The 14,998-nt window shown below is 45.7% G+C and overlaps 1 protein-coding gene across 1 annotated transcript in view; it reads left to right on the plus strand.

Annotated features, from left to right (window-relative positions):
• LOC147724345 (uncharacterized) overlaps window positions 1–14,998 on the plus strand; it is a 2,209,372-nt gene that overhangs the window by 1,793,531 nt on the left and 400,843 nt on the right. The window contains exon 30 of the mRNA XM_086966996.1: window positions 13,565–13,639. Within this exon, the coding sequence (XP_086823122.1) occupies window positions 13,565–13,639 (75 nt within the window). The remainder of the gene's footprint in view (window positions 1–13,564; window positions 13,640–14,998) is intronic.

The following is a 14,998-nucleotide window of genomic DNA, read 5'->3' on the forward strand; positions in this document are numbered from 1 at the left end:
GAACTTAATTAACTTCAAAACGTTCTGACCTGTCACAATGAAATGCCTAGGGAATACAGGAAGGTCCCAACCTTTGTCCCAACAGTCTGGCTGGCACCAAACCCAGTTAAGGGGGAAGGTACCCCCAGTACTGGTTTTGAGTGACCACAGAAGAGGAGACTGCTTATTACCATGCATACTTCTTGGTGGGAACTCAGGCTCTACACAAGCAGACAAGGGTTTCCCCCTCTTGGATTTTTAGATTGAGGGTCCCCGTGTGATTGTTTGCAGTAGAACAATCACACCCTGCTGAATAAGTGGATAGGGTTGCTCCTGAAAACTATTATCCCATACTTAATATAGTGCCCAGGAGTCACCGCCAGCTAATAGCTGAGACTAAGCATAAAAGTGTCAATCCAAAGTATCACCTTAGAATGCTCTGTGGCCCTCAGAAGATCAGAAGAGGACTGGACCTGCTGTCTGTGATCTCAGAGGAGCCCTGAAGGAATGGGCATGCTCCCTCTTGTACCAAAAACTGAGAGGTGGATTCCAAGGTTCAGTGGCTGACCACCTGTGCAGCTATATGGACACCACAAGTTAAATGAAACATTTCCCGACAATGTTGAGCTCGCCTATAGCAACTGGTCCTGGACTAGGTTATGCCGTTGGCCTTTGTCTGACACCCTAAGAGTCTCTAAGTACCTTCCCTTGAGGTTCTGGAGGCCAAAGAATTGTACTTCTGTGGATGGTTGGTCACCAGGTGAAAGATTGGAAACTTTAGAAAAACTTTTCACCAGAGTTTCTGTTGAACCGAATGGGAAAAGTATCCTATTGGCAGTTCTACAGTGTCAGACTGAATTCCAATTTATGTCCCGGTCAAGGCTCCCAGCACCTCTGAAGAAACAATTTCAGTGTGTGATCTTAGAACATTTTCAGCAAGATATCTCCAAAGCTCTAGTTAGACCAACCTGCATCAAGCATCTGGCATTCAGTCCCACAGCTGTCACTACAATACAATAACAGACCTTCCAGGTGGGATTTTTCTTCTAAAAAAAGGGTTAAAGTATCTTTCTGTATTAGGACTTAGAAACTTTTTTTTTAACTTTGGGAGTTCCAGGCTTTTACTCGGATCAATCCACTTGTTATATCTGTCCAGGACTCTGTTGTGGTCTGCTTCAAATTGCATCTAGTTCCTGGTCTACAGCTTCAATTGACCACCACAGCCTCTTTGTGCTCTTTTGTGCTTCTTTCACTTACATTTTTTTTAAATTAATATCACCTGTTCACCTTATAAGGTTTCTGTCGCTTTGGTATTATCTTCCCCATAGCGTTTTTTCTTTATTTTAAAATTGGCTGTGGAATTTTATTGTGTTTATTGTGCACCCTTTTGACTGTATATGCACCCCTTAAATACTTTACAAACTGCCTTTGATTTTAAGCCTGACTACTGTGTGTCACATTACCAGGGATTGAGCACAAGTTTATTTAATTTAATTTGTATAACATCTAGAAGGTGGTGGCCTTATCCTTTGAGGTGGACACTTGTCCACCCCAAATAATAGTCTACTTTCCTATATCAGGTAACATAACTCAGTACAAAAAGAGATTCCGCAAGACACTATTCAATCACAATTTAAGGCTTCTCTTCAATCGTATCTCAATGGTTAATTTCGATTTCTCATCCGGTGATACATCTGGGTGCACATTGCCTGTAGGAGACAAGGTTGTCCCCTGTGCTTTATGGGTTTCCCTGCAGCAGTCGTGCCCTGACTGGGGTATAGCATTTGTACAGCTTATCACTATCACCTGTGTAGCGATGGACCACTGGTAGGGGCATGGAGGCCGTAGAGGGTTCAAAAGCATGTGGATCCCTGTGTGGACAAGGTATCCTTGTCTGTTCTGTACCTGCTGCACAGCTCACCAAGGCCCCCAGGTCACATTTCGCACATGACCCTTTCCATCTGCATGAACCTAGGTTGGCACAGTGTACGGATTCTGTGCAAGAGCAGAATGCATCACGGACTGAACTACTTGCAAAATGTGTATCTATTTTCAAACTGCGGGTAAAACCTACGACTCCAAAATATTTCAGTGAAGCTTGACTCTTCTATCGAAAATCCACAAACGGTTCACTCCTTGTTTGTGACTGAAATCCTAGGTGAGAAGAATGTGGTAGTTATAGAGAGTAAATCCTTTCGATGGTTCTGGTTCTCGTAAATAAATAAGTACGAAAACACATTCACTCAATTTTTTTTTATCTCGAAACTAGTTATCGTTGCATAGAAAGTAGAGCTCGCCATGCTAGAAAAGTGGCTCGTAGGAGAAGTGTTTACAGCCATACCCATTCCGGTACTCTGAATTTGCATTAATTACCTGAAGTTTCATTAAACATTCTGTTTTAGCCCAGGGCTATCCTGCAGGCCTTTTGTAAGTATTTTCCTAATATTAGATTCTCGCTAAAATTAGGGCGACTCATTTAGGTAAAAAGAGCATGGCTAATGTCAATTTCTTTACACGTCACTGACCCACCTTTGCTAAACACAATTCAGTATTAAAGATAAAAACCGAACCTGATGATTACAAATTTTCCAGCGTTGCTCCTAGACCGGAAATCTACGGGAAAGCCATAATCAATTTGCCTCTGCAAGCTGTTGAATACCCATCTCTCCATGCTATTCTCACAGCTCCTTGTGTGTCTCCCACTTTTCTCTCGCCATGATATAGAAACATTACTCATACTGCTATTAGTCGTTTATAGTTGTGAGGTACACGTTTTCTGCTTTCTGAAGAGTGCTGTGTCACTCAGTTTTGAGGTGTTTCTATAAAATGGTGAAGCAAAACATATATGAAATATAAAGAAGCTCAGTAGAAGGGAATTTCAATGTACCAGTCGTAAATGTTTTTTCTTGGATCAAGTTGAGGCATGTGGGATATTGGACAATATGTAGCAACATAAATGCTAGTTCTGCTGGTTAGAAAATAACAGCTTGAGCCAGTGAGTACCATTAGACACCAATATCTAGTTCAAAGATACAAATGAAGTCACTTGGAATTTTCTCAGCAGCAAGTCATTACCTCTACCAAATCCTGCAGAAATCATTTGTACCTGCTTAACTGGAATTTCCTCTACCATTTCTCAAAATGAAAAGATGAGGGATGCGCTCCTGTCAAAGCATAACTGTCAATGACGACTTCAAATGAAGTCTTACTGGTTCAGAAGTCAGCTGCCTTATATTTTTAATCTGAAATATTTCAGTGTTCAAGCTTTGTTTCTTAAATATTCTCAGCATTGTTCTGTGTCTCTGGTAATGTCAAGTGTCTCTTTTCCCTCTTTGACTATTTCAAACATTGACAGCTATAAGGGACATGACACTCCTTTTTAAGTTTTCTGCTTCTTTTAGTTCAACCTTGTTCATGTGATATTGTAAAAGAACATTCCTTTTTTACAATGGATTTAACTTTTAGAAAGTATAAAGAACGCATCCACTGTGTTTACAAAAATTAGAACACATTGCATTATATTGTAGTATTTGTATAGCGCTTACTCCCCTATGTGTGGCGCTGAAGTGAGCAACTCACCGTGGAGGTAGTGTATTTGGAAGGTTGTTGTTTTCGTTTTGAGCCTGGATGAGAAGTGTTTTCATGTTATGCATGATAACTACTAAGTTTGGTTATCGTGTTATTTGACGCAGGATAAATGACAAAATTATAATTGTAATAAGAGCTCAAATATATAGACAGCTACAGAGCTCCCAGCCTAGCAGTGCACTTAATCACGTGGGTAATCAGAGAAGGTGTAATCCATATGACAACATGCTGCTACCGATGGTGCTAAATGAGTAAAAGGATGTCAGTGGGTAAGAATGGGAATTGATGACATAAACAGAAGACGTGCACCTTTGTTAAGGTACGCATATTAATTAATAAATACAGCACAAAAGCGAATAAGGCTGCCTTGTGTTACTCTCTGTCCTCAATCCTCCATGCAATTTACTTTCTTAGATCTCGGAGACGCTTGTTTTTATTAGTTTGCTTAAGGAATCATCATCCTGACCTTCCAGAAGTCCTTCCTAGACAACGTCAACATTGATTAATTGTACTGATGGCATTTCAGGGTAAAAAAAAAAAGAAACAATGTAGTGAAAGGAGATTCACCATGCCTCCATTGTTTTAAATAGGACAGCAAAATGGCACCAACTGGGATGCTTTTCAATGTACAATCTTGAAACCTATTAGTAATGACTCACATCACAAAACACAAAATTGTGGAAATTGTGATAGATATACTGTCCAGGTGGGCGAAGCATTGCCTCTTACCCTATCCAATTAGAAGACGCCATTTAAAAAAGACCACGTAAGAGATTTAGAGTCAACATCAATATTACAACTACATTGTCAATCTAGATGAATCTAGATAAATATATGATGGATTTGTATCTTCACAGTTCAATTTAAAGCTCCCACAGATTAACAAAATATAGCATATTCACTGTACCACCCCCCCTCCCGAAAGACAAATATATTTCACAGCATGCTGAGATAGTCTAAAGCAGGGGGAGCAATATCTTTAGAGTAGTACCTCAATGTTACCCCTTTATTTCTGTACAGCCCTATTAGAAGGTACAATTTAACCACTCCAATCTAGGTTCTCATCTAATAGATTGTGATCAATATTGGTTACAGCTCTAGGCCTAACCAAACGAAAAATAGGATTACCTCTTGGCTATGTGTATTTTGCTGGAATTAAGTTGCAAAGCTATTTCTAACCCATGTGGTATAGAATAGAATAAAATCTCGAGCTGGCTTACTTTTACTTGTATGTTGCTAAAATCTATGACTACTTCTTTTCTCAAATTTTGCTTGTGGAATGTGGGAGGACTGAATCCCATCCTTCAAAACACAGAGGCAGCATATTTTATAGGGAATCAGTCAATTAATCAATCAATAATTCAATCAATTTATAGAGTGCACCGTTGCCAAAAGGCATCCCAGTGCTTGAGACTCAAGAAAGAAACCAACAGCAAGGTCAAATGATTCTATGTTAAAGAGTCAAGACCTCAGTTTAGACCAGAGGTACTCATAGTACGGCCCGCGGGCCGCCAGCGGCCCGGCAAGCCTTCCCTGGCGGCCCGCGGACCTTGGAGACATCCTACGAGTGTTATTAAGAAAAATGTAAGAGTGTCCTGTGTCCGCAAACACTGCCGGTTGCAGCAGCGCTCTATGGGGCCGGGCGATTCCAGCGAAGGTCAGAGTCAAGTCAAGTCAAGTCATAGAATTTATATAGCGCACTACATACCCAGAGGGTTTCAAGGCGCTTAGGAAGGGGAGGAGGATTACTTGTCAAATATCCACGTTTTAAGTTGCTTTCTGAATGCTAGGTGGTTCTGGGTAAGGCGAAGGTAAGCGGGGAGTGAGTTCCATGTTTTAGCAGCCAGGTATGAAAAGGATCTGCCTCCCATGGTGGTCTTGTTGATGCAAGGTACAGTGGCGAGGGCTTGGCTGGAAGAACGTAGTTGGCGGGAGGGGGTGTAGAAGGACAGTCGTGAGTTGAGGCATTCTGGGCCGATGTCGTAGAGTGATTTGTGTGCGTGGGTAAGCAGTCGGAAAGTGATCCTCTTATTGATGGGTAGCCAGTGGAGGTCTTTAAGGTGACCAGAGATGTGTTCGTTGCGTGGGATGTCTAATATGAGTCTGGCTGAGGCGTTTTGGATTCGTTGGAGTTTCTTCTGGAGTTTTGCGGTAGTACCTGCGTAGAGGGTGTTTCCGTAGTCCAGCCGGCTCGTGACCAGAGCGTGGGTGACTGTTTTCCTTGTTTCGGAGGGGATCCAGCGAAATGTTTTTCTGAGCAAGCGAAGAATGTTGAAGCAGGAAGAGGATACGGCGTTGACTTGTCTGTTCATTGAGAGTGAGGAGTCCAGGATGACGCCTAGGTTCCGTGCGTGGTCTGTCGGGGTGGGTGCTTTTCCGAGGGCTTCCGGCCACCAGGAGTCGTCCCATGCAGAGGGGGATGTGCCTAAGATGAGGACTTCTGTTTTGTCTGAGTTCAGTTTCAGACGGCTTTGTTTCATCCATTCGGCAACTTCTTTCATTCCTTCGTGTAGATTAGTTTTGGCGGTGCTGGGGTCATTGGTGAGAGAAAGGATCAGTTGAGTGTCATCCGCGTAAGAGATGATGTTGAGGTTGTGTTGGCGTGCGATGGCCGCGAGGGGGCTCATGTATACGTTGAAGAGGGTGGGACTGAGTGAGGATCCTTGTGGTACGCCGCAGATGACTTCAGAGGCCTTGGACTTGAATGGTGGAAGGCGGACTCTCTGGGTTCTTCCGGTGAGGAACGAGGTGATCCATTCAAGTGCTTTTCCTTGGATTCCGATGTTATTGAGGCGTTGTAAAAGGGTGCTGTGGCAGACTGTGTCGAATGCTGCAGAGAGGTCAAGGAGGATGAGGGCGACTGTGTCTCCATTGTCCAGTAGAGTTCGAATGTCGTCTGTTGCTGCGATGAGGGCGGTCTCAGTGCTGTGTTTTGCTCGGAAGCCAGATTGTGAGGGGTCGAGGGATTTGTTGGCTTCGAGGAAGGCGGCGAGCTGGTTGTTGACAGCTTTCTCAATGACTTTGGCCGGGAATGGAAGAAGCGAGATGGGGCGGTAATTTTTGAGTTCGGTGGGGTCCGCTGTGGGTTTTTTCAGAAGGGCGGTGAGTTCAGCGTGTTTCCAGTCTTCCGGGAAGGTGGCGGAGTTGAAGGAGCAGTTGATGACGTCTCGGAGGTGCGGTGCTACGACGGAGTCTGCTTTGTTGAAGATGTGGTGAGGACATGGGTCTGTGGGGGATCCTGAGTGGATGGAATTCATCAGGCGGATGGTGTCCTCAGTGGAGATAGGGTTCCAGTCGTTAAGGGTGTTCACGGGGGGAAGATGATCAGCAAATGGTGGGGTGGGTTGGTTTCCGGGTTGGTTGTCAAAGCTGTTGTGGATGTCTGCAATCTTGTTGTGGAAAAATGAGGCTAGGGAGTCGCCGAGGGTTTGAGAGGGGGTGATGTCGTTGGAGTTGGCCGAGGGATTTGAAAATTCCTTGACGATGTTGAAAAGTTCCTTGCTGTTGTGAGCGTTGTTGTCAAGTCGATCCTTGAATGCTGTTTTCTTGGCTTTTCGGATTAGTTGGTGGTGAGTGCGGGTGGCGTTTTTGAAGGCGTCCTTGGTGCTGGTGGTTGGGTCTTTTTTCCAGGCCTTTTCAAGGGATCGGCAGAGTTTCTTGGACTTCTTGAGATCATCGTTGAACCATGAGGCCTTCTTGTTGCCAGGTTTGTTTTGACATTTTTTCAGTGGTGCTAGGGTGTCAGCGGTGTTGGATAACCATAGGGTGAGGTTGGCGGCGGCTTCGTTAGCGTTAGAAGAGAGGGCTGGGGTGTTTTGAAGGAGCGATGCGGAGATTTGGTCTGTGGTGATTTTGTTCCAGTTTCTTTGCAGGGTAGGTTGGAGGTGGATGCTGGGTTTTCGTTTGTTGTAGGTGAAGTGAACGCAGCTGTGGTCAGTCCAGAGGAGGTCCGTGGTGTGGCTGAAGGAGACATGGTTGCTGGATGTGAAGATGGGGTCGAGTGTGTGACCTGCGATGTGGGTGGGGGAAGTGACTAGTTGTTTGAGTCCGAGGTTGGCGAGGTTGTCCACGAGGGTGGCGGTGTTGCGGTCGTTGATCTTTTCGAGGTGAAAGTTGAGGTCTCCCAGAAGGATGTAGTCTTTGGAGGGGAGCGCGTGTGGGGTGATGAAGTCCGTGATGTCTTCACTGAATTTTGCGCGGGGTCCTGGTGGTCTGTAGAGGAGGGTGCCTCTGAGTGTGGTTTTGGGGTCGATGTGAATCTGGAAGTGAAGGTGTTCGGAGTTGGCGAGGTTGGCGTCAGAGCTGGTTGATATGCGGATTGATTTCTTATGGACGATAGCGATTCCTCCTCCTGTGTGGCTGGTACGGTCTTTGCGAGTGATCTTATAGTCTTCAGGGATGGCAATGGTGATGTCTGGTGCGGAGGAAGCATTCATCCATGTTTCCGTGAGGAAGGCGATGTCCGGAGAAATGGTGTCTAGTAGATTCCATAGGTCAATGGCGTGCCTGTGGACTGATCGGGTGTTGAGGAGGATGCATTGTAGGTGGTTGGGGTCGGGAATCTGTGGTGTGGTCGTAGCGGAAATGTTGTCGGTGCCGCTGAATTTGCAGGAGTAGCAGGAGAAAGGTCCACGAGTGTGTCCCGGAGCGGCTTGGACGCAGTTGGGGGCGCGACCGGGGTTGAGGGCTAGGAGGGTGGCGGCATCGTAGATAATGCGGGGGGGCTGGGCAGCGCGAGGGGCAGGGGGTCTGGCGCTGGGCGCGGTCCAGGCGCGGACGGGCGTAGACGGGCTTACCTTTGGCGCACCTTCGGCGTGGCCGAAGCGCGTGGACGCTGCGCGTGGGACCATTGGCCATAAATGGATGGTGGGGGGGAGGGGCGAGGGCGTCTCAGCTGGGAGGCGGGTCGGGCACACGAGGACGACAACAAACACGCAAAATGGAGGCGGGGGGAGGAGCAGAGCGGAGCGCTATTGACAAATGCGCAGTCAATGTACACAAGCAGAAATGAAATCAGTAAACAAGCAGAAATGAAAAGTTAAAGCGCTATTTAGGCAAAGCGCTATACAAGCTATCAGTAAACAAGCAGAAATGGAAAGTTACAGCGCTATTTAGGCAAAGCGCTATACAAGCTATCAGTAAACAAGCAGAAATGGAAAGTTACAGCGCTATTTAGGCAAAGCGCTATACAGGCACACAGCACGCGAAAATCAATGCAAATTTGAGAGGGCTTCTGACACGGAGCAGCGCTACGATACCAGGTGTCTGCCAGGGAGCGACCACTCCGACCGTGAGGAGGAGCGAGTCACAGGGTCTGCAGGGCGAGGAACGCTTTTACAAGTTAGTGGGAGGGCGTCTCAGCTGGGAGGCGGGTCGGGCACACGAGGACGACAACAAACACGCAAAATGGAGGCGGGGGGAGGAGCAGAGCGGAGCGCTATTGACAAATGCGCAGTCAATGTACACAAGCAGAAATGAAATCAGTAAACAAGCAGAAATGAAAAGTTACAGCGCTATTTAGGCAAAGCGCTATACAAGCTATCAGTAAACAAGCAGAAATGGAAAGTTACAGCGCTATTTAGGCAAAGCGCTATACAAGCTATCAGTAAACAAGCAGAAATGGAAAGTTACAGCGCTATTTAGGCAAAGCGCTATACAGGCACACAGCACGCGAAAATCAATGCAAATTTGAGAGGGCTTCTGACACGGAGCAGCGCTACGATACCAGGTGTCTGCCAGGGAGCGACCACTCCGACCGTGAGGAGGAGCGAGTGGAGCTGAAGGGGCTCTAAGAAGGGGCTAAAGAACAACAAAGCCTCATTAACAAGTAAGTGGTCTTTTAAAGACCTGTTAAGTACTCGGGTGCGGTAAGAAGCTGTCTCAGCCCCGGCTGACACACACGCATGCCAGGCGAGGTGGCAGAGGGAGGGAGAGGGGGGGGGAGAGAGGCAGACAGGTGGGAGGGAGACAGAGAGTTACAGAGTGCTTTCCTCCAGTATTTCTGTTAACTATCGTTTTTTTTTTCTAACTCGGGGCTCCACTTCTACGCATTTTAATTACTGATTGTGTCAAGAAGGCAGGGTTAGAATGTAGGAAGTAGCCTATTAAGTCACAGTGAAGTCTGTGTTTGTGCAGTCCTGGAAGCCTGGCCACAAAACTGTCACACGGAAGCAGGAATTATAAGTAGCTCGTGAAGTGGGGTGTTTTAAAGGTGTCGGGAGCAGCTAAGGAAGACATACATCTAGATTTAAATAAACATGAAAAAGCAGCAGCAGTCTCCTTGTGAGGCCCAAATCATGTGAGGCACTTGAATGATAGAGAGCTCTTTCCCTGGAGGAGCCCGAGACCCTCACATGATGAACTGCGCTGAGAACATATCAAGAGGGGGAAGGATCTGAGGTGAAGACAGCCACCCGAGGTGAGCCGGAGAGACCACCCCCGTGGAGGGAGCGAGGTTCTCGTCACAACCTTAATGGTGAATACAAGTGGGGGGAGAGGGGGCGGTTTGCTGAACCCCTCCCTAGAAAAGCTCTGGGGAGAAACTTTTCCTTGGAGGGGTGGTTTCATCTTCCGAAAACCCTCACAGGAAGGGCAACAGCGAGAAAGAACTATGTCCTGGATGGGGAGGGATTATAGACAGCAAGAGACATTTCGCGGGAGAGTGAAGGCATCTGAGGGTGGGGAGATGTGAAAAAGCATCCAGCTAACACCTCACCGTGCCGGGAAGGGGAGTGATGGAAGGGGAGTGATGGAAGGGGAGTGAGGGAAGGGGAGTGAGGGAGTGAGGGAAGGGGAGTGAGGCAGTGAGGGAAGGGGAGTGATGGAAGGGGAGTGAGGGAAGGGGAGAGAGGGAGTGAGGGAAGGGGAGTGAGGCAGTGAGGGAAGGGGAGTGATGGAAGGGGAGTGAGGGAAGGAGAGTGAGGCAGTGAGGGAAGGGGAGTGATGGAAGGGGAGTGAGGGAAGGGGAGTGATAGAAGGGGCGTGATGGAAGGGGAGTGAGGGTGTGAGGGAAGGGGAGTGAGGCAGGGAGTGAAGGAGTGAGGGAAGGGGAGTGATGGAAGGGGAGTGAGGGAGGGAGTGAGGGAAGGGGAGTGATGGAAGGGGAGTGAGGGAATGGGAGTGAGGGAAGGGGAGTGAGGGAGGGAGAGGGGGATGAGGGGGAAGGGGAGTGAGGGGGAAGGGGAGTGAGGGTGAGGGCGGGAAGGAGATGAAAGGAGAGGGAAGGGAGAGGGAGGGAGAAGGTAGGAGAGTGAGGGAGAGGGAAGGAGAGGGAAGGAGAGAGAAGGAGATAGGGAGAGGGAGTGAGACAGTCAGAGTGAGGGAGAGATAGGGAGAGAGAGGGAGAGGGAGGGAGTGAGAGGGAGTGAGACAGTCAGAGTGAGGGAGAGATAGGGAGAGTGAGGGAGTGAGAGGGAGTGAGACAGTCAGAGTGAGTGAGACAGAGGGAGACAGGGAGGGAGAGAGGGAGAGAGAGAGAGAGAGAGGGATGGAGCGAGGGAGGCAGAGAGAGAGACATAGAGGGAGGGAGACAGGGAGAGGGAGAGAGAGAGAGATAGAGAGAGAGAGAGAGAGATATATGTGTATGCTGGGTCTGGTGGCTCAGTGGACGAAGGCGTCCGCTGCAGGGACCTGTGTTCAACCTCACGGTCACAGTTTTTTTCTTGCTCTAGCCCCATCCCCTCCCCCACTGATCCCCCCCCCACCGGTGTGGCCCTCGGACACAAACCACACTGTAAATTTGGCCCCCGAGAGAAAGTTTGTGAGTACCCATGGTTTAGACGTACATGGACTTTAGTTGCAGAGACAAAGGTAGTGTATTTCAAGTCATGGATGTCAGCACAGTGAAAGATCGTCCACTTCTAGTCCTCAGGCAGAACCAGTGGCATTTTAAGAGTTGAGATCAGATCATAGGACACGGCCAATGTTGGTAATGAAAAAGCCTATTATAATATATTTGGGAGCCCGCTGATGAAAATAACAAAATGTCAGGAATAGAGCTTTATAAGCAATGTGCTTTTAAATGGGAAGCTAAAGAGACTCTTTCAGATTGGGATGCACCGATTGAGTTCTAGGAATTGGAATAGTCCAATATGGAGGTGATGGATGCATGCACAGTGGTTTTCTGTGTGTCTAGGAGGACAATTTCCAGTGTTTGCTTCAAAGCCCCTATTAAAGCAAAGCAATACCCCACCACTGAAGAGATTTATTGGCAAAGGAAAGAGTATTATCTAAATTAACCCCTAAGTTTCTCACATCTGTGGAAGGTGGTGGGGGAGAAAGCCGCAATTCCTCTGGCCACCAGTCCTTGGACCATTAGGTGGCAGAGAGACCAAAGAGCAGAATCTCTGTATTGCATGCATTGCAATTCAAACAATTCTTATTCATCGAGTAAACCACCTCCAGCAAACATCTATTGACCACGTTTGGCTCGATTATCCATTTGGGAATTTTCGCAAGCATCATGTTCCTGCTGGTATAACTGCAAAAAAAGGTTGTGCCCAGGGAGAATTATCAACCTATGGTCAACTGAGTTTAAAATGTAAGGTCCTAATTCTTTGTCTCAGATGTCTGTATGTGCAGTGCCTTCTGATAGAAGGCCTGTATACATGGCCAAAGCACCAACATCTGCTGCTAAGCAATTTCCATGATACCCTGAATCCAGGGGAGAAGACTGACTGGAAACGTAAGCTGATCAAGTGGCTGGGCAATCTATTCCATACTTATTCTGATGTAAATTGATTTTGACAAGTGATTTTGTTTTAAAATCTAATGTGGCCCAATGGGATTGAAGAAATATACAGGCAAACCCTTCTCTGGAATATACCAGAGAATGACAAATATCCCTGTAGGATTGACATGTTTGGTATAGTCCTCCTTAACACTGCTCATTATCAGTCTTCATGTTGTAAATCGATAACCAGCCATGATTAACCCATAGCCTACACTCATTGAGATGAATTGCAGTATTAGGTTACACAATGGACTTTTTGGAATTCTTTTCAGCCATTATCAAGTTTAACATTGTAAAGACACTCTAAAGTGATCATCATCCACAAGCATTCTCAGTTAAGTACACAGTATTTTTTTTATTAAATACTTCAATTAAATCGGTGCTCCATAAGGCCATCAGCCCTTTAAAAGTGTCAAATGGCATGCAGCTGTATGCCAAAAGATCTCTGCCGAAATAATCTGCAGAATAAAGCCAATTTCTTTATTGTATAATTCTTTTCCTAAACAGATTATCCTAACGAAGGGACATCAAATATTCCTAGAAACACAGACAGATCTAATTAGTGTTGGCGAAATGTCACAGCTAATTCTTCGTTTTTTCATTTGGAAAATTGTTTTCCATCTAGAGTCAAAGTTATTTTATTGTGGGTGTTTAATCCATTTTGTTTGTGTGCTTTCCTGACACACTCATTAGAACACCCACTAACAAACCTTTGGGCGTGTCACAACAGTGCCAAAAAGAGAGCTGATCGTTCAGATTTTCTGCAGGCACGTCTCATTCGTGCATTTAAGCCTGTTAATTCTGATTTTGTGCCTCAGGACTTGAATTTAATAAGCACAGTTTAAATTGTTAACATTAGGTATTGAAACCTTTATGCTGAAGCTTTTAAATGGCCTACATTATTACAATTCAGAAAACCATTCGACCAACGACTTGAAACTGTTCAATTTTCTTATATGTATACGCCAAAATGCTAAGGCTGTAACTCAGAAGATGCGTTAGTTCTGCTGTGTAAATGAGAAATTTGAGTAAGCCAGGCAATACCAGTTCTGTTTGTTTATCTTAGAAACATTGTTCGCCATTTGATAAATGTCATGTTTTTCAAACAATGCGATTAAAGATGTTTGATTGACACTGTTACATTTGAATCACAGAAAACATTTTAATATGTAAAAATATTTATTAACATTTTGTCTTTTATCTATTGTGAAGTTTTCAGGAAGCAAATGTTGTACGCTACATATTTATACGTTTTATTCTTTACAGAATGGCAAATGAAAACCTAGGTGAAAAGTTCAGAGAGCAAAACAAACTCATGATACATCTTGCTGCAGAAAAAGAGTAAGTGTGATCCAATCATGTTTATTTCTCTTGGCACCTGGCTGCGGTGTAATACTGTAATTTCCCCTGGTGTCCAGCCAGTGTGTTTGATGCTACACACTAACAATGGTGTTACTACTAATCCTTTTGCATGTGTCTTTTTTATACTAAAATTTCTATTGATTAGGCCTGGGTGGAATTTGCGGAATTCCGCCATGAGGAACTCCGGAAGTGACCAAAATACTATGCCACGCTGCCCGGATACATCGTGCTGATTTTTAGCACTGGGTTTTTGTCCCACTCTGTAAAATCAGCACGAACAGCCCCCCCATGCAGCTCAAGAATGTGCTGCATCTTTCTGCTTCTCGAGTAGATGTTCTACTTGAGCGGCAGCTTCCTCAACGCGAGCGGGAGGTTTCTCAACATGATAGGTAGCGACCAGCCGCGACCACCCACTCTGAAAAATCTTACCAGGAAGTGTTCTGGAGTAAGATTTTCCTCGCTTGCCAATTTCATGTTAGCGAGCCGCAGGAGAGGAAAAACTCAGCTCTGCGCCGCTACGTGGAGTTTTTCGGAGCTAAGTGCTCTACACAGAGCACAGAGTGGGAAAAACTCTGCAAACTCTGCGAGTGGAGCGAAATTTCATGCCTAGGCCTACTATTGATGATGTAAGATAATTGGGAGAAAATTGATTAATATTTGGGGTGGTTGGTAATAAAGACACTATTCAGTTAGGTCCAGTAAAGGTTTCAGTAATGTAAACCTGACCTCAACCACTGGTAGCTATGGTATGGAGCAGACAGGCTTCACTTAAGGAAATGTGTAAAACATTTAAATGTATTAAAAAGTCAGAAACACAAAACAATAAAATTCCCACAAAAATTTATGAAAGTAGAGAATATTTTAATGATTACAGTGACATCAAAATGACAACATTCAAACTTGAAAAAGGGGAACCAGACATATTAATTTTTTCATTTTGAAACAAAAATAGCACCAATAAGTGAGAAGTGCCAACCGCAGGCAATTAGTCGAGCTGGAGCAGGACATGTGTAAGGTTCAAGGCTGACTGAGTTGAACCATTTGTCAGATAGACAGGTCAGCTTGGTCCTGGTTGGAAAGTTACCTTTCTACTAAGAAAATGTTCCAGAAGGTAGAGTCCTCAAGAAGGAAAGGCTGCAGGCTGGATCCGAAGATAGGCTCGTCGACGACAGGGTGATAAAGGACAATGTTTTAGTGAAGTCATCAACGAAGTCGGGAAAAGCTCAGACTGGGAGAAGTCCCGAGTTCATGCCCAGGAATCTCCGACATCAACCTGATGCTGCTCAGTGTGAAACTTTCTACCTTCAGACTTAGGCTCCATACTTGAAGTTGGATTTT

This window comes from Lissotriton vulgaris, chromosome 4_1 (genome assembly GCF_964263255.1).
Source record: "Lissotriton vulgaris chromosome 4_1, aLisVul1.2, whole genome shotgun sequence".
NCBI classification, from domain to species: Eukaryota; Metazoa; Chordata; class Amphibia; order Caudata; family Salamandridae; genus Lissotriton; species Lissotriton vulgaris.